This window comes from Somniosus microcephalus, chromosome 3, assembly GCF_052327205.1.
Source record: "Somniosus microcephalus isolate GS21.2 chromosome 3, FLI_Smic_1.0, whole genome shotgun sequence".
NCBI lineage: Eukaryota > Metazoa > Chordata > Chondrichthyes > Squaliformes > Somniosidae > Somniosus > Somniosus microcephalus.
In genome coordinates, this window is record NC_140989.1 from 217,414,487 (window position 1) to 217,434,264 (window position 19,778).

Consider the following 19,778-nt stretch of genomic DNA (forward strand, 5'->3'; position numbering starts at 1 on the left):
CTTTTCAACGACTAATGGACTCGGTCCTGCGGGATCTTCCCTTTTTATTTGTCTACCTTGACGACATCCTGATAGCCAGCTCTACCAAAGAGGAACACGTCTGCCATCTCCACACCCTCTTTCGGCGCCTCAGCCAACATGGCCTCATAATCAACCCGGCCAAGTGTCAGTTCGGCCTACAACAGATTGACTTCTTGGGCCACCGCATTACTTCGGAGGGCGCAATTCCGCTGCAGTCAAAGGTCGAAGCAATTACGGCATTCCCAAGGCCGCAGTCCAGCAAGGCTCTTCAAGAATTCCTGGGCATGGTGAATTTCTACCACCGCTTTGTGCCCAAGGCAGCACAATTCATGCAGCCCCTCTACGAGGCCCTCAAAGGCAAGGCCAGAAAGGATACAATAGACTATGCCATAGGCGCTGTGCAGGAACAGTGGGTCAACTGGACGTGGCAACCACTGGCATTTTTCAGCCGCCAACTCCGGCGCAACGAACGCAAATACAGCACTTTCGACCGGGAGTTGCTGGCGCTGTTCCTGGCTATCCGCCATTTCCGTTTTTTGTTAGAAGGACGTCCCTTCACTGCGTTTGTAGATCACAAACCACTGACCTTCGCCATGGCCAAGACCGCCGAACCGTGGTCGGCTCGACAGCAGCGACAGCTAACTTTCATTTCAGAATTCACGACAGACGTCCAACACGTAGCTGGCAAGGACAACTTGGCAGCTGATTGCCTTTCTCGCGTGACCGTACGGGCGGTCCAGCTGGGCATCGATTATGCCCTCATGGCTACCAATCAGGCATCCGACCCTGAAACACAGGCGTATCGCACCGACACCTCTAGCCTCCAACCGACCGATGTGCAATTCCACGCTGCAGGCACCTCGTTACTCTGCGATGTCTCCATGGGAGATTCCTGCCCGATCGTTCCAGTCACCTGGCGCCGCAAAGTTTTCGACGCCATACATGGGCTTTCACATCCTGGCGTGAAGGCATCTCAAAAATTAATGTCGGCTAAGTTCGTCTGGAGAGGAATGCGTAAGGATATCCGCGACTGGGCTAACACCTGCGTCGTCTGTCAAACGTCTAAGGTGCAACGTCACGTTAAGGCCCCATTGGCCACGTTCGCAGTACCAGAACGTCGATTCGACCATATCAACGTGGACCTCGTCGGGCCGCTTCCACCGTCGCAGGGGTTCACACACATCCTCACCATGGTCGATCGTACTACTAGATGGCCAGAGGCAGTTCCTCTGGCGTCTACTACGTCCGCTGATGTCGCCAGAGCATTCCTCTCCTCGTGAGTTGCGCGTTTCGGCATTCCGGCGGACATTTCTTCAGACCGCGGTCCACAGTTCTCTTCTGAGCTCTGGAACGCTGTGGCCCAGGGTCTCGGCACCAAGCTTCACCGCACCACGGCCTATCACTCGCAAGCAAACTGTTTGTGCGAACGTTTCCACAGATCGTTAAAGGCATCACTGAGGGCCAGCCTCCAAGGCGCCGGATGGGTGGATAAGTTTCCGTGGGTCATGTTGGGTCTCCGCACGGCTCCCAAAGAGGACCTGCAATCGTCCGCCGCGGAGCTTGTGTACGGCCAGCCACTCCGCGTACCGGGAGATTTCCTGCCGCTTCCAACTGAGCCGTGGTCCGCAGCCGAACAACTCAGCAGCCACCGGGAAACAGCCAGGGCTTTTGCGCCTATCCCAACTTCACATCACGGCCTTCCATCTTCACACGTACCAGCGGAGCTAAAGAATGCTGAATTTGTATTCATTCGTCATGATGCCCATAGGGATCCGCTCAAGGCCCCTTACACAGGCCCTTTTCGCGTACTGGAGACAGGTGACAAGAGTTTCTCTGTAGACATCGGTGGTAAACCCGACCACATATCTGTTGACCGTCTCAAACCGGCACACCTGGACGTCGACCGGCCGGTAGAGACTGCACAGCCGCCACGACGTGGTCGACCTCCCGCTGCATCCACGCCAGACCGAAGGCTTCCATCCGCCAGCCCGCCCGCTGTTCAACAACGTCCACTCCAAGAATACAGGAGTCACTCTGACAGGCTTGTCAGGCCTCCTAGTCGATTGACTTTTACCGTTAAAGACAATTCTGGGGGGGCGCATGTGGCGGAGCCACCAGGGGGACTCTGATCTAATGTACATAATTATCTTTAACAAATTATTAGCTACAGATTGAATCTGTATCTTTGTTCATATCATTGCATGTACATAGCGCGGTCCCTTTAAGAATGAGACCAAACGCGATGACGTCATCACGTTGATCACGTGATCCTCCAGCGGCGGGAAAACGTCATGACGTCAGGCTGGGGAGCCGCCTTAGCCAGTCCTCGTGGAGCCAGCAAAGATTACAGACCTGTAATGTAGTTCTCCTGTGTTTTCGTTTTAAACTCTGTTGATTATTATTAAACATCGTTTGTTTGATAGACTGACTCGACCTCAGTCCTTTAGTTAGGAATCTAGCCATCCCTACAACAGCGCAGAATGCGGCCATTTGGCCCATCGAGCCCATGCCAGCTCTCTGCAAGAGCACTTCAGCTAGTCCCACTCCCCCGACCTTTCCCCGTAGCCCTGCAAATTTCTTTCCTTCAGGTACTTATCCAATTCCCTTTTGAAAGCCACGATCGAGTCTGCCTCCACCACCCTTTCAGGCAGTGCATTCCAGATCACAACCACTCACTGCGTAAAAAAGTTTATCCTCATGTCGCCTTTGGTTCTTTTGCCAATCACCTTAAATCTGTGTCCTCTGGTTCTTGACCCTTCTGCCAATGGGAACAGTTTCTCTCTATCTACTCTGGACCTCTCATGATTTTGAACACCTCTATCAACTCTCCTCTCAACCTTCTCTGCTCTAAAGGAGAACAACCCCAACTTCTCTAGTCTGTCCACGTAACTGAAGTCCCTCATCCCTAGAATCATTCTCGTAAATCTTTTCTGCACCTTCTCTAAGGCCTTCCTAAAGTGCGGTGCTCAGAATTGGACACAATACTCCAGTTGAGGCCAAACCAGTGTTTTATAAAAGTTCATCATAAATTCCTTGCTTTTGTACTCTATGCCTCTATTTATGAAGCCCTGGATCCTGTATGCTTTTTTAGCTGCTTTCTCAACCTGCCCTGCCACCTTCAACAATTTGTGCACATTTACCCCCAGGTCTCTCTGTTCATGCACCCCCTTTAGTATTGTATCCTTTAGTTTATATTGCCTTTCCTTGTTCTTCCTACCAAAATGTATCACTTCGCACTTTTCTGCCACGTGTCCGCCCATTTCACCAGCCTATGTCTTCCTCACTGTTCACTATACTTCCAAGCTTTGTGTCATCTGCAAATTTTGAAATTGTGCCCTGCACTCCCAAGTCCATAAAAGCATGTAACAGTCTGAAATAGTGGACAACTCTCATGATCTAGGACAATCTGACCTCAAATAGACTGAGGCCGGAGTCAAAGAAAGAACTTGACTTTATTTAGTGCCTTTCACGACCTCAGGGCGTCCCAAAGCGATTCGCAGCCAATCGATTTCTTCTTTTTTGAAGAACGGCGAGGAAATTCACCCCCACGAGCTTTATCACTTAGCTCAAAAACCTCCCAAAGCACTTCACAGGCAATGAATCACTTGGAGGTGCAGTTTAGGAAATATATCATCCAGTTTGTGCACAGCACAATCCCACAAACAGCAAATGAGATAAATGAATAGGTACAGGTAATCTGTTTCTGATGATGTTGGTTGAGGAATAAACATTGACCAGGACACCGGGGAGAACTCCCCTGCTCTTCTTCAAAATAGTACCATGGGATCTTTTACATCCACCCGAAGGGGCAGACGGGGTCTCGGCTTAACGTCTCATCCAAAAGACGACGCCTCAGACAGTACAGCACTCCCTCGATACTGCACTGGGAGTGTCAGCCTGGATTGCGTGCTCAAGTCTCAAGAGTGGGACTCGATCCCATGATCTTCTGACTCCGAGGCGAGGGTGAGTCACTGAGACACGGCTGACACAGTGACGGGTCACACCAATGCAAATGGGACACGCCAAAAGCAAAAAAAATGGCCAGGTTTTTGCAAGCATGAAGCAAAAAGCAAATGCAGGAATTTGCTATCTGGTTTTCATTCCTCAAACTTTCGATGCAGTCACTCCCTAAATCAGTCTGACCCGCACAGAAATACTGACAAAACACACAAAACGAACTGTACTGTTGAAATAGGCCACTGTCCTTGATAGAATTTGGCAGCAATTTCACTTGTACAATTCTGAGCACTGAAAAACCAAAATCCCTCAATCCTTACGCCTACATCACTTGCCGTGCAACACCACCTCACAAAGAAACCTGTATCCCAGCATGTGGAACCCTGTACCCCCGAACACAGAACCCTGTACCCCAGCATGTGGAACCCTGTACCCCAGAACACTGAACCCTGTACCCCAGCATGTGGAACCCTGTACCCCAGAACACTGAACCCTGTACCCCAGCATGTGGAACCCTGTATCCCAGAACACTGAACCCTGTACCCCAGCATGTGGAACCCTGTACCCCAGAACACTGAACACTGTACCCCAGGACACTGAACACTGTACCCCAGAACACTGAACACTGTACCCCAGAACACTGAACCCGGTACCCCAGAACACTGAACCCTGCACCCCAGAACACTGAACCCTGTACCCCAGAACACTGAACCCGGTACCCCAGAACACTGAACCCTGTACCCCAGAACACTGAACCATGTACCCCGTACCCCAGAACAATGAACCCTGTACCCCAGAACACTGAACCCTGTACCCCAGAACATTGAACCCTGTACCCCAGAACACTGAACCCTGTACCCCGTACCCCAGAACACTGAACCCTGTACCCCAGAACACTGAACCCTGTACCCCAGAACACTGAACCCTGTACCCCAGCATGTGGAACCCTGTATCCCAGAACACTGAACCCTGTACCCCAGCATGTGGAACCCTGTACCCCAGAACACTGAACACTGTACCCCAGGACACTGAACACTGTACCCCAGAACACTGAACACTGTACCCCAGAACACTGAACCCGGTACCCCAGAACACTGAACCCTGCACCCCAGAACACTGAACCCTGTACCCCAGAACACTGAACCCGGTACCCCAGAACACTGAACCCTGTACCCCAGAACACTGAACCATGTACCCCGTACCCCAGAACAATGAACCCTGTACCCCAGAACACTGAACCCTGTACCCCAGAACATTGAACCCTGTACCCCAGAACACTGAACCCTGTACCCCGTACCCCAGAACACTGAACCCTGTACCCCAGAACACTGAACCCTGTACCCCAGAACACTGAACCCTGTACCCCAGAACACTGAACCCTGTACCCCAGATCACTGAACCCTGTACCCCAGAAGACTGAACCCTGCGCCCCGTACCCCAGAACACTGAACCATGTACCCCAAAACACTGAACCGTGTCCCAGAACACTGAACCCTGTGCCCCAGAACACTGAACCCTGTACCCGAGAACACTGAACCCTGTGCCCCAGAACACTGAACCCTGTACCCCAGAACACTGAACCCTGTACCCCGGAACACTGAACCCTGTACCCCGGAACACTGAACCCTGTGCCCCAGAACACTGAACCCTGTACCCCAGCATGTGGAACCCTGTACCCCAGAACACTGAACCCTGTACCCCAGAACACTGAACCCTGTACCCCAGAACACTGAACCCTGTACCCCAGAACACTGAAGCCTGTACCCCAGAACACTGAAGCCTGTACCCCAGAACACTGAACCCTGTACCCCAGCATGTGGAACCCTGTACCCCAGAACACTGAACCCCAGAACACTGAACCCTGTACACCAGAACACTGAACCCTGTACCCCAGAACACTGAATCCTGTACCCCAGAACACTGAACCCTGTACCCCAGAACCCTGTATCCCAGCATGTGGAACCCTGTACCCCAGAACACTGAACCCCAGAACACTGAACCCTGTACCCGAGAACACTGAATCCCATAACACTGAACCCTGTACCCCAGAACACTGAACCCTGTACCCCAGAACACTGAACCCTGTACCCCAGAACACTGAACCCTGTACCCCAGAACACTGAACTCTGTACCCCAGAACACTGAACCCTGTACCCCAGAACACTGAACCCTGTACCCCAGAACACTGAATCCTGTACCCCAGAACACTGAACCCTGTACCCCAGAACACTGAACCCTGTACCCCAGAACACTGAACCCTGTACCCCAGAACACTGAACCCTGTAGCCCAGAACACTGAACATCGTAGCCCAGAACACTGAACACTGTACCCCAGAACACTGAACACTGTACCCCAGAACACTGAACCCTGTACCCCAGAACACGGTGGCATAGTGGTTAGCACTGTTGCCTCACAGCGCCAGGGACCCGGGTTCGAATCCGGCCTCGGGCGGCTGTCTGTGTGGAGTTTGCACATTCTCCCCGTGTTTGCGTGGGTTTACTCCGGGTGCTCCGGTTTTCTCCCACAGTCCAAAGATGTGCAGGTTAGGTTGATTGGCTATGATAAATTGACCCTTAGTGTTAGGGGGATTAAATACGTGGGGTTACGGGGATAGGGTGGGGTATGTGTAGGGGTTATGGGGATCGGGTGGGATATGTGTCGGTGCAGGCTCGATGGGCCGAAATGGCCTCTATCTGCACTGTGGGGTTTCTGTGATTCTGTGTGATTCTGTGAACACTGAACCCTGTACCCCAGAACACTGAACCCTGTGCCCCAGAACACTGAACCCTGTGCCCCAGAACACTGAACCCTGTGCCCCAGAACACTGAACCCTGTGCCCCAGAACACTGAACCCTGTACCGCAGAACACTGAACCCTGTACCCCAGAACACTGAACCCTGTACCCCAGAACACTGAACCCTGTACCCCAGAACACTGAACCCTGTACCCCAGAACACTGAACCCAGTACCCCAGAACACTGAACCCTGTGCCCCAGAACACTGAACCCTGTGCCCCAGAACACTGAACCCTGTGCCCCAGAACACTGAACCCTGTGCCCCAGAACACTGAACCCTGTGCCCCAGAACACTGAACCCTGTACCCCAGAACACTGAATCCTGTACCCCAGAACACTGAACCCTGTACCCCAGAACACTGAACCCTGTGCCCCAGAACACTGAACCCTGTACCCCAGAACACTGAACCCTGTGCCCCAGAATACTGAACCCTGTACACCAGAACACTGAATCCTGTACCCCAGAACACTGAACCCTGTACCCCAGAACACTGAACCCTGTACCCCAGAACACTGAACCCTGTACCCCAGAACACTGAACCCGGTACCCCAGAACACTGAACCCTGTACCCCAGAACACTGAACCCTGTACCCCAGAACACTGAAGCCTGTACCACAGAACACTGAACCCTGTACCCCAGAACACTGAACCCTGTACCCCAGAACACTGAACCCTGTACCCCAGAACACTGAACCCTGTGCCCCAGAACACTGAACCCTGTACCCCAGCATGTGGAACCCTGTACCCCAGAACACTGAACCCTGTACCCCAGAACACTGAACCCTGTACCCCAGAACACTGAACCCTGTACCCCATAACACTGAACCCTGTACCCCAGAACACTGAACCCTGTACCCCAGAACACTGAAGCCTGTACCCCAGAACACTGAAGCCTGTACCCCAGAACACTGAACCCTGTACCCCAGCATGTGGAACACTGAACCCCAGAACACAGAACCCTGTACACCAGAACACTGAACCCTGTACCCCAGAACACTGAATCCTGTACCCCAGAACACTGAACCCTGTACCCCAGAAGACTGAACCCTGTACCCCAGAACACTGAACCCTGTACCCCAGAACACTGAACCCTGTGCCCCAGAACACTGAACCCTGTACCCCAGAACACTGAACCCTGTGCCCCAGAATACTGAACCCTGTACACCAGAACACTGAATCCTGTACCCCAGAACACTGAACCCTGTACCCCAGAACACTGAACCCTGTACCCCAGAACACTGAACCCTGTACCCCAGAACACTGAACCCGGTACCCCAGAACACTGAACCCTGTACCCCAGAACACTGAACCCTGTACCCCAGAACACTGAAGCCTGTACCACAGAACACTGAACCCTGTACCCCAGAACACTGAACCCTGTACCCCAGAACACTGAACCCTGTACCCCAGAACACTGAACCCTGTGCCCCAGAACACTGAACCCTGTACCCCAGCATGTGGAACCCTGTACCCCAGAACACTGAACCCTGTACCCCAGAACACTGAACCCTGTACCCCAGAACACTGAACCCTGTACCCCATAACACTGAACCCTGTACCCCAGAACACTGAACCCTGTACCCCAGAACACTGAAGCCTGTACCCCAGAACACTGAAGCCTGTACCCCAGAACACTGAACCCTGTACCCCAGCATGTGGAACACTGAACCCCAGAACACAGAACCCTGTACACCAGAACACTGAACCCTGTACCCCAGAACACTGAATCCTGTACCCCAGAACACTGAACCCTGTACCCCAGAAGACTGAACCCTGTACCCCAGAACACTGAATCCTGTACCCCAGAACACTGAACCCTGTACCCCAGAACACTGAACCCTGTACCCCAGAACACTGAACCCTGTACCCCAGAACACTGAACCCTGTGCCCCAGAACACTGAACCCTGTGCCCCAGAATACTGAACCCTGTACCCCAGAACACTGAATCCTGTACCCCGGAACACTGAACCCTGTACCCCAGAACACTGAACCCTGTACCCCAGAACACTGAACCCTGTACCCCAGAACACTGAACCCTGTACCCCAGAACACTGAACCCTGTACCCCAGAACACTGAACCCTGTACCCCAGAACACTGAACCCTGTACCCCAGAACACTGAACCCTGTACCCCAGAACACTGAACCCGGTACCCCAGAACACTGAACCTGGTACCCCAGAACACTGAACCCTGTACCCCAGAACACTGAACCCTGTACCCCAGAACACTGAAGCCTGTACCACAGAACACTGAACCCTGTACCCCAGAACACTGAACCCTGTACCCCAGAACACTGAACCCTGTACCCCAGAACACTGAACCCTGTGCCCCAGAACACTGAACCCTGTACCCCAGCATGTGGAACCCTGTACCCCAGAACACTGAACCCTGTACCCCATAACACTGAACCCTGTACCCCAGAACACTGAACCCTGTACCCCAGAACACTGAACCCTGTACCCCAGAACACTGAACCCTGTACCCCATAACACTGAACCCTGTACCACATAACACTGAACCCTGTACCCCAGAACACTGAACCCTGTACCCCAGAACACTGAAGCCTGTACCCCAGAACACTGAAGCCTGTACCCCAGAACACTGAACCCTGTACCCCAGCATGTGGAACCCTGTACCCCAGAACACTGAACCCCAGAACACTGAACCCTGTACACCAGAACACTGAACCCTGTACCCCAGAACACTGAATCCTGTACCCCAGAACACTGAACCCTGTACCCCAGAACACTGTACCCCAGAACACTGAACCCTGTACCCCAGAACACTGAACCCTGTACCCCAGAACACTGAACCCTGTGCCCCAGAACACTGAACCCTGTACCCCAGCATGTGGAACCCTGTACCCCAGAACACTGAACCCTGTACCCCATAACACTGAACCCTGTACCCCAGAACACTGAACCCTGTACCCCAGAACACTGAACCCTGTACCCCAGAACACTGAACCCTGTACCCCATAACACTGAACCCTGTACCACATAACACTGAACCCTGTACCCCAGAACACTGAAGCCTGTACCCCAGAACACTGAAGCCTGTACCCCAGAACACTGAACCCTGTACCCCAGCATGTGGAACCCTGTACCCCAGAACACTGAACCCCAGAACACTGAACCCTGTACACCAGAACACTGAACCCTGTACCCCAGAACACTGAATCCTGTACCCCAGAACACTGAACCCTGTACCCCAGAACACTGTACCCCAGAACACTGAACCCTGTATCCCAGCATGTGGAACCCTGTACCCCAGAACACTGAACCCCAGAACACTGAACCCTGTACCCGAGAACACTGAACCCTGTATCCCATAACACTGAACCCTGTACCCCAGAACACTGAACCCTGTACCCCAGAACACTGAACCCTGTACCCCAGAACACTGAACCCTGTACCCCAGAACACTGAACCCTGTGCCCCAGAACACTGAACCCTGTACCCCAGAACACTGAACCCTGTACCCCAGAACACTGAACTCTGTACCCCAGAACACTGAACCCTGTACCCCAGAACACTGAACCCTGTACCCCAGAACACTGAACCCTGTACCCCAGAACACTGAATCCTGTACCCCAGAACACTGAACCCTGTACCCCAGAACACTGAACCCTGTACCCCAGAACACTGAACCCTGTACCCCAGAACACTGAACCCTGTACCCCAGAACACGGTGGCATAGTGGTTAGCACTGTTGCCTCACAGCGCCAGGGACCCGGGTTCGAATCCGGCCTCGGGCGACTGTCTGTGTGGAGTTTGCACATTCTCCCCGTGTTTGCGTGGGTTTACTCCGGGTGCTCCGGTTTTCTCCCACAGTCCAAAGATGTGCAGGTTAGGTTGATTGGCTATGATAAATTGACCCTTAGTGTTAGGGGGATTAAATATGTGGGGTTACGGGGATAGGGTGGGATATGTGTAGGTGTTATGGGGATCGGGTGGGATATGTGTCGGTGCAGGCTCGATGGGCCGAAATGGCCTCTATCTGCACTGTGGGGTTTCTGTGATTCTGTGTGATTCTGTGAACACTGAACCCTGTACCCCAGAACACTGAACCCTGTGCCCCAGAACACTGAACCCTGTGCCCCAGAACACTGAACCCTGTGCCCCAGAACACTGAACCCTGTGCCCCAGAACACTGAACCCTGTGCCCCAGAACACTGAACCCTGTGCCCCAGAACACTGAACCCTGTACCGCAGAACACTGAACCCTGTACCCCAGAACACTGAACCCTGTACCCCAGAACACTGAAACCTGTACCGCAGAACACTGAACCCTGTACCCCAGAACACTGAACCCTGTACCCCAGAACACTGAACCCTGTACCCCAGAACACTGAACCCTGTACCCCAGAACACTAAACCCTGTGCCCCAGAACACTGAACCCTGCGCCCCAGAACACTGAACCCTGTACCCCAGAACACTGAACCCTGTAGCCCAGAACACTGAACATCGTAGCCCAGAACACTGAACCCTGTACCCCAGAACACTGAACCCTGCACCCCAGAACACTGAACCCTGTACCCCAGAACACTGAACCCTGTACCCCAGAACACTGAACCCTGTAGCCCAGAACACTGAACCCTGCACCCCAGAACACTGAACCCTGTACCCCAGAACACTGAACCGTGTACCCCAGAACACTGAACCCTGTACCCCAGAACACTGAACCCTGTACCCCAGAACACTGAACCCTGTGCCCCAGAACACTGAACCCTGTGCCCCAGAACACTGAACCCTGTACCCCAGAACACTGAACCCTGTACCCCAGAACACTGAACCCTGTGCCCCAGAACACTGAACCGTGTGCCCCAGAACACTGAACCCTGTACCCCAGAACACTGAACCCTGTGCCCCAGAACACTGAACCCTGTACCCCAGAACACTGAACCCTGTGCCCCAGAACACTGAACCCTGTACCGCAGAACACTGAACCCTGTACCCCAGAACACTGAACCCTGTACCCCAGAACACTGAACCCTGTACCCCAGAACACTGAACCCTGTACCCCAGAACACTGAACCGTGTACCCCAGAACACTGAACCCTGCGCCCCAGAACACTGAATCCTGCGCCCCAGAACACTGAACCCTGTACCCCAGAACACTGAACCCTGTACCCCAGAACACTGAACCCTGTACCCCAGAACACTGAACCCTGTACCCCAGAACACTGAACCCTGTGCCCCAGAACACTGAACCCTGTGCCCCAGAACACTGAACCCTGTACCCCAGAACACTGAATCCTGTACCCCAGAACACTGAACCCTGTACCCCAGAACACTGAACCCTGTACCCCAGAACACTGAACCCGGTACCCCAGAACACTGAACCCGGTACCCCAGAACACTGAACCCTGTACCCCAGAACACTGAACCCTGTACCCCAGAACACTGAAGCCTGTACCACAGAACACTGAACCCTGTACCCCAGAACACCCTGTACCCCAGAACACTGAATCCTGTACCCCGGAACACTGAACCCTGTACCCCAGAACACTGAACCCTGTACCCCAGAACACTGAACCCTGTACCCCAGAACACTGAATCCTGTACCCCAGAACACTGAACCCTGTACCCCAGAACACTGAATCCTGTACCCCAGAACACTGAACCCTGTACCCCAGAACACTGGACCCTGTACCCCAGAACACTGAACCCTGTACCCCAGAACACTGGACCCTGTACACCAGAACACTGAACCCTGTACCCCAGAACACTGAACCCTGTACCCCAGAACACTGGACCCTGTACCCCAGAACACTGGACCCTGTACCCCAGAACACTGAACCCTGTACCCCAGAACACTGGACCCTGTACCCCAGAACACTGAACCCTGTACCCCAGAACACTGGACCCTGTACCCCAGAACACTGAACCCTGTACCCCAGAACACTGAACCCTGTACCCCAGAACACTGAACCCTGTACCCCAGAACACTGGACCCTGTACCCCAGAACACTGAACCCTGTACCCCAGAACACTGGACCCTGTACCCCAGCATGTGGAACCCTCTACCGCAGCAGGTGGAATCCTGCATCCCAGCACTTAGAATCCTGAACCCCAGCACGCCTCTCCCCAGTCCCCCCTCTTCCACATTCAGCTGATACTTGGTGCTTGGGCCTGCTATCAGTGCAGTGTTCAATTTTAACACTGCAAATCAACGATGCACACAGGACAAATAAAAAGTGAACACATACGCACATACACACACACTCACACAGACACATGTGGGCGCACCCTCCCGTACAATATTGTCTGAATGGAAAGTAACGAGGACTAGAAGACGGAACAAACCAAAAGCATTGCTAATCAGTTAAGTACACAGGAAGACATGGAGAGATAAGGCCACTTGACCCATGGAACCTGCCCCAATCCAAGTGCGTTGTATACTGATTTGATTACAAACTACCCTCCCACACCATCTGCGCTTTACGAAATGCTAAATATCTAATCTTGCGATCCCATGGTTCCAACTTAGCTATCCAATTAGTTCCACTCCCCTGCTCTTTCGCCATAAGCCCCGCAAATGTTTCCTTTCCAAGTTTTATCCAATTCCCTTTAGAAAGTTACTATTGAATCTGCTTCCACCACCCTTTCAGGCAGCGCATTCCAGATCATAAGGACTCGCTGCGTAAAAACAAAATCTCATCTCCCCTCTGGTTTTTTTGCCAACTGCCTCAAACCTGTGTTCTCTGGTAACAGTTTAACCCTATCTACTCTATCAAAACCCTTCATGATTTTGAACACCCCTTAACCTTCCCTGCTACTTCAGTGCATTCAGCCTGGCAAGGCTGGGGCTTTTGAGCACGCTCGGTACATTCCCAGTGGGAGGGGGGTGGGCGAAACGGGATCCCCCAGCGACACACCAACTCAACTCGGCCTGGGTAGGTCTACGTTTTAAACATGTGTCGGCGGCATGGGAACCGCTCACCAAGAATCAACAGCCCCTCCTACGGCGCGGAGGCACCTGCTTCGCAGAAAGGACCAAAAGGAAGCGAGGCACGGGAATGCGAGCACGTTACTCATGGCGCCATTCCCTGTCGAGTCAAAGTTACCCTCAAAAAAGACGCCTCTGATTGAACTGCGCTTACCATAAGTGGGGCGAAGGGTCCAAAAGTCCTCCATTATCACTCATGGGCTTTATGACCGGACGTTACACTGTGAAGCTGTCAGGGAGTCACCAAGAACACCAATCGGCAGATGCAAGCAGTCAGCTCCACTCAGAAGAAAAGGCAAGCCAGGAAGGCACGTGTTCGACCTCTTCACAGGAAAGGAAGCACTGAAGGCCAGCCACAGGATTGGAAAACCAGTGTCATGTAGAGATATATATATATCTAAAGAAACAGCACCACTGCAAGCAGAAGAGGCTGTACAACAGCTCAAAGGTCATGGGCAATTGCGGAGAAAATCCAAATCGACCGGCCTCTCTCCGGCCTCCTCCAACCTTCCTCGGGAAGATCGGACGATCTTCAAGAAAAAATGCGGACTGACACTGTCCCTAAATCCAATCCCTCGGCACTCTTCACAAATCCATTGATTAACTCCACTGCCACAAATCAAAGCCCACACTTGGAACGTTAAGCTCCCTATCTCTGCTGCGGTCAATTATTAAACTGTACACATGTGTGCTGTGTACATAAACAGCCTTGGATTTTAACAGCCTCCGCACAACATTTTCATTCCATACTCTGCGTTCTCCCACCCCTCCTTCCTGCCCCCACCACCGTCACTGGATAGCACATGTTAAAGTACCTTAAACTATAAAAAGATGAGAGATCTTATTACATTAAGCGCAATATAAATACTCAGACCTCAGGTTCAAGGGGCCAGTCTGGCCGTAGGCTGCAGTATAGTGCTCTTCAAGCCTAGACTTGAACTGGCTGAAGGGTTTAAAGTGGGGGAGGGGTTTTGCCATCGAGAGATTGTGTCACTATTGCTGTCCCTTACAAGGAGGGATTTGTGCATCTAGACGCCTAATCATAGAATCTCACAGCACAGGAGGTGGTCATTTGTCCCATAGCGCTCTTAGAAAGACCTATCCAATTAGTCCCACTCCCCTGCTCTTTCCCCATAGTCCTGCAAATTTTTTCCTTTTCAAATATTTATTCAATTCTCTTTTGAAAGATAGTATTGAAACTGTTTCCACCACCCTTTCAGGCAGTGCATTCCAGATCATAACAACTCACTGCGTAAAAAAAATCTCATCTCCCCCCTGGCTTTTTTGCCACTGACTTTAAATCGGTGTCCTCTGGTTACCGACCCTCCTGCCAGTGGAAACAGTTTCTCCCTATGTGCACTATCAAAACCCTTCATGATTTTGAACACCCCTATTAAATCTCCCCTTAACCTTCTCTAGTCTCTCCACATAACTAAAGTCCCATTTAAGGCAGGAGTCTTGGCACAAGGCCCCTAATTTGGTTCTGTACTTTCCCTCCAGGGATGCCTCTCCCTCAACCTATAGTGTGTTAAAAAGGGTGGGATTGGGTTGATGCTTGCGGTGGTGGCAGAGATTTCTGGAGCAGCAGAAGATCTGGTGCTTTTGCCTGTTTGGGAGTCTTGCGTACTGCTCGCTGTGTGGCTCATTAGTGCTGTTTAGTATGTCAGTCGTGGCTGAGTGGGTAGCACTGTTGCCTTTGAGTCAGAAGGTTGTGGGTTCAAGTCCCACTCCAGAGACTTGAGCACAAAAATCTAGGCTGCCACTCCAGTGTCAGTGCTGAGGGAGTGCAGCACTGTCGGAGGTGCCGTCTTTCGGATAAGACGTTAAGCCGAGGCCCCGTCTGTTCTCTCAGCTGGACGTAAAAGATCCCATGGCACTATTTCGAAGAGTTATCCCCAGTGTCCTGGTCAATATTTATCCTTTAATCAACACCACTAAAAACAGATTATCTGGTCATTATCACATTGCTGTTTGTGGGAGCTTGCTGTGCGCAAATTGGCTGCCACGCTTCCTACCATCCAACAGTGACTACACTTCAAAAGTACTTCATTGGCTGTAACGAGCTTTGGGACGTTTGGTCATGAAAGGCGCTATAGAAATGCAAGTCCGTCTTCCTTTCTTTTTCCAACACTCATGCTCACCTCATAAGGTAGCCTGTTATATATCTAAACTTAGCCTTACACCTGCAATGAATGGGATGTCGCTTGCCTTGGGGCTAAATCTACCCTTTTACCATTAGCTTATACCTGGGGCTGCCAACTCTGATTGGATGTACTCCTGGAGGCTTCACCGCCTGACCTCCCTCCCCCACTCTCTCACCATTGGTCACCCCACACATCCATCCTCACAGTTCACCATATTGCTGGGCCAAGTGGAAAGCGAACAGACTTCATTACACAATTGGATGATTCATAACCGTCAGTCAAACAGCCTTTTGTTTTACCCAACATTTTTATAATTAATAAACAGGAGTGTTGAAAGAAAATTTAAAAAGCACGTTTTTTCAATGCCGCTTTGATTTTTCTCCCGGGTTTTTGCTCGCAGCAGTGTCCTGGAGATTAATTTTTAATTCCTGGAGACGCCAGGACAATCCTGGAAGGTTGGCAACCCTACTTATACCAGATATGGGATGCCCACCATGTACTCTGAGAGAACCCCATGCCGATGGATACATTGCAGACTAAACTATAACTCATTCACTACAAGAATGGAAGAAGCAAGGGAAATAAGCAGGCAGACTCGTAATTTGGTACGTAGCTCTCACTGCTCCGAGACCAAGATAACAAAAGCCATTCGATGAGCTTTTTTCTGTAAGTGCTCACTCTTTGTACTCAGAGTTCTGCCTAGATGTACATGGAAATTGCTAGATGATAAAAGACCGAAGTGCATCTAGTTCGCAGTCTGCCATCCTGGTAGTCACATGATACAACAATAATGGATTTATTGACTAATCACAGTGATCAATCTCCATCAATGAGTCTACAGCAGACCCAGACACGAGGTGAGGGGAAAAACCCCAATAGTGGAGAGCTTTGGGAACCATAGGTCCAAAGTCACCTTTCGCCTCCCCAGCACTTACCACATGTCCTGTCTCAAATTGCCCCTATACCATATCCCAAAATGTTATTTTCTAAAAAAATAAATCTATCTAATTTGCATTTAAATGAATCAATACTAACTGCTTCCACCGTCTGCCTAGGAAGCCTGTCCCATAGATTGACCACTCGCTCACTGAAATAATGTTTCCGTGGATTAGTTTTAAATTTAAACCCCTTCAAGCACAGGCCGTGTCCTCTGGTTCTACTGATCTGGACAAGGTGTCATGGTCGACATGATCTAGTCCCTTTAGAATCCTAAAAACAGCAATCAGATCACCTCTCAACCTTTTCTTTTCCAGTGAGAATGGGCCCAATTTACATAATCATAATGTAACGGCCTGCGTGCACGTTTGATCTGAGAGAACGGTTCAGATATAGCTGGTCCAAGCAGCTTCTCATACCTCAGCACAAGAGAGTTTTTCCCTCACTGAGCAAGTTCTTTTGAAGAAATCACAAATCTCTTCTCAGTAAGCAAACAGAATCACATCATTCAGGCACCTCCAACCTGTTTGATTGCAAAATCAATTACACTGGTCTGCCGTTTGTAAAACAAAGGTTATTCTTTACAAGGCCCACCGATTAGGTGAATGACATCAGTCTGACAGGAATCCATGAAATAAAGCATCTATTGTGCTATAAAGATTCAGTTAGCAGGGGTTAAAGAAGTCTCAAACTAGACAACATGTGTCCACGTACTCACACACACAAAACAGAAACCCCTTCCACAAAACAGTTAAAAGAAACCAGTTTTAAATTGTCATTAATTTGTGAGGACTACAAACAGATTTGTATGTTCTATTTTTCTCATTTCCTGTTGTCCGCCGGGAAAGATTACCCTGCCGCTAAGAGAAGTACTCAAGGGGCAATTTTAGTGAAACCGTGCTCCTGGTGTGAGCCTCGCCCAATGTCCTGGGCCACTCGGAGGTTCCAGGGACTGGCCAGCCAGGAAAATTCCTTCTGCCCATCACATCACCACTTCTTCACCCCACCGCTGGGAAACATAGCAGTTTGCGCTTGGCAGCTTCCTGCTTGATGTAAAGATCGGGAGGGTTCATAGCATTAAGTGTTAGCATCCTAACACACAGATCCTACATAGAAACATAGAAGATAGGAGCAGGAGTAGGCCATTCGGCCCCTCAAGCCTGTTCCGCCATTTAATGAGATCATGGCTGAGCATCCAAATTCAGTACCGTGTCCCTGCTTTCTTCCCATATCCCTTGATCCCTTTAGCCTTAAGCCCCCTGGTAAAAGAAGTTAAGGATATTGTCAACACTCTGGTATCTGGGATTTCACACGATCATCTTAACAAGGTTATTCAGGTCAGGTGCTGGTGAAGGGTCTCGCTTACAACTTTAACCAATAACACTGAATTACATAGAATGTACAGCACTGAACCAGGCCATTCAGGCCAACTGGTCCATGTCGGTGTTTATGCTCCACACGAGCCTCCTCCCACCCTACTTCATCTCATCCTATCAGCATAACCTTCTATTCCCTTCTCCCTCTTGCATTTAAGGGGAAGCTAGATAAGTACATCTATTCTATTTGCCTCAACCTCTTCCTGTGGTAGTGAGTTCCCCATTCTCACCACTCTCTGAGTAAAGAATTTTCTCCTGAATGCCTTGCTGGATTTATTAGTTTGATTTATTATTTATTACAATCTTACCCTTCAGAGCTCTGAACCTTAGGAGAATTTAGTGAGGATGAAGACTTGACTGCGATTTGAAGTGTGCTGTGTATCCAAATTGGTTGGGGACTCAGACTGCATTAGGCCCTCATGAGCTCTGGGTTGTCACAAACACTTCAATTATTCTGTCTGATACAAAACTAGGGTTGCCAAGCCTCCAAGACTGTCCTGGGGTCTCCAGCAATTAAAGATTAATCACCTGGACACTGCTGCGAGCAACACATTAGAAAAATAATAGGGGCATAAAACATTGAACACTTTCTTTTACCAGTTTTATAAAAATATTGGGGCTGGGAAAAAAATGGCTGTTTGATTGGGCGGGGCACTTGATGGCAGGGGTTCATGTGATCAAACCTCCAGGAATACGTCCAAGCAGAGTTGGCAACCCTGTACAAAACGTACCAATAAACTAAGAAATGAGGTTAGTGCATCGCTGGAAATCTTGGGGGATAGGGGTGGGGGTGTTCTCTGGATTGGCTGCCGTAACTTTCGGCAGAAATCCCGTATGGACTGCATCAATTGAGTTTCCACCAGGCGTCCGCCAAAGTTATAGTGGCCGATGGGGAGAACCCCTGAGGAAATTCCCGGCTTATGTGAGTGATTATTAAGAATGAGGGGGAATTGGAAATTCTCACTTTGACCAACAATGAAGGGGAACTGGAAGGTCTCACTTTGACCAACAATGAGGGGGAATTGGAAGGTCTCACTTTGACCAACAATGAGGGGGAATTGGAAGGTCTCACTTTGACCAACATTGAGGGGGAATTGGAAGGTCTCACTTTGACCAACAATGAGGGGGAATTGGAAGGTCTTACTTTGACCAACAATGAGGGGGAGTTGGAAGGTCTCACTTTGACCAACAATGAGGGGGAGTTGGAAGGTCTCACTTTGACCAACAATGAGGGGGAATTGGAAGGTCTCACTTTGTCCACCAATGAGGGGGAATTGGAAGGTCTCACTTTGTCCACCAATGAGGGGGAATTGGAAGGTCTCACTTTGTCCACCAATGAGGGGGAATTGGAAGGTCTCACTTTGACCACCAATGAGTGGAGTTGGAATGGCTCACCCAAGCAGCCAGTATTAATGAGTGAACTTCAACAATGAGTGTCAGCAAGCTGTACAGCCATGAAGGGATTCAAAGCCAAGCCTGATCTAATCCTCTCCTGACATCGATGCACAGGCACTTCCTATCTGGGTCACTGCATGGTGGTTGGAAGAGGGAGCTCTGACTGATTTTCCCCTACCTAACTCATGAATCCATGAAA

At 50.8% G+C, this 19,778-nt stretch overlaps 1 protein-coding gene across 3 annotated transcripts in view; it reads right to left on the minus strand.

The window, feature by feature from the left end:
- LOC147121722 (retinoic acid receptor RXR-gamma-A-like) overlaps positions 1 to 19,778 on the minus strand; it is a 387,129-nt gene that overhangs the window by 293,126 nt on the left and 74,225 nt on the right. The window contains exon 1 of one of the 3 annotated variants that reach the window (XM_085982172.1): positions 13,883 to 14,483. The exons of the other annotated variants lie outside the window; for them this stretch is intronic. Within the exon in view, the coding sequence (XP_085838298.1) occupies positions 13,883 to 13,916 (34 nt within the window). The 5' untranslated portion in view covers positions 13,917 to 14,483. Of the gene's footprint in view, positions 1 to 13,882; positions 14,484 to 19,778 lie in introns of those variants that run through there. 3 annotated transcript variants of the gene reach the window in all.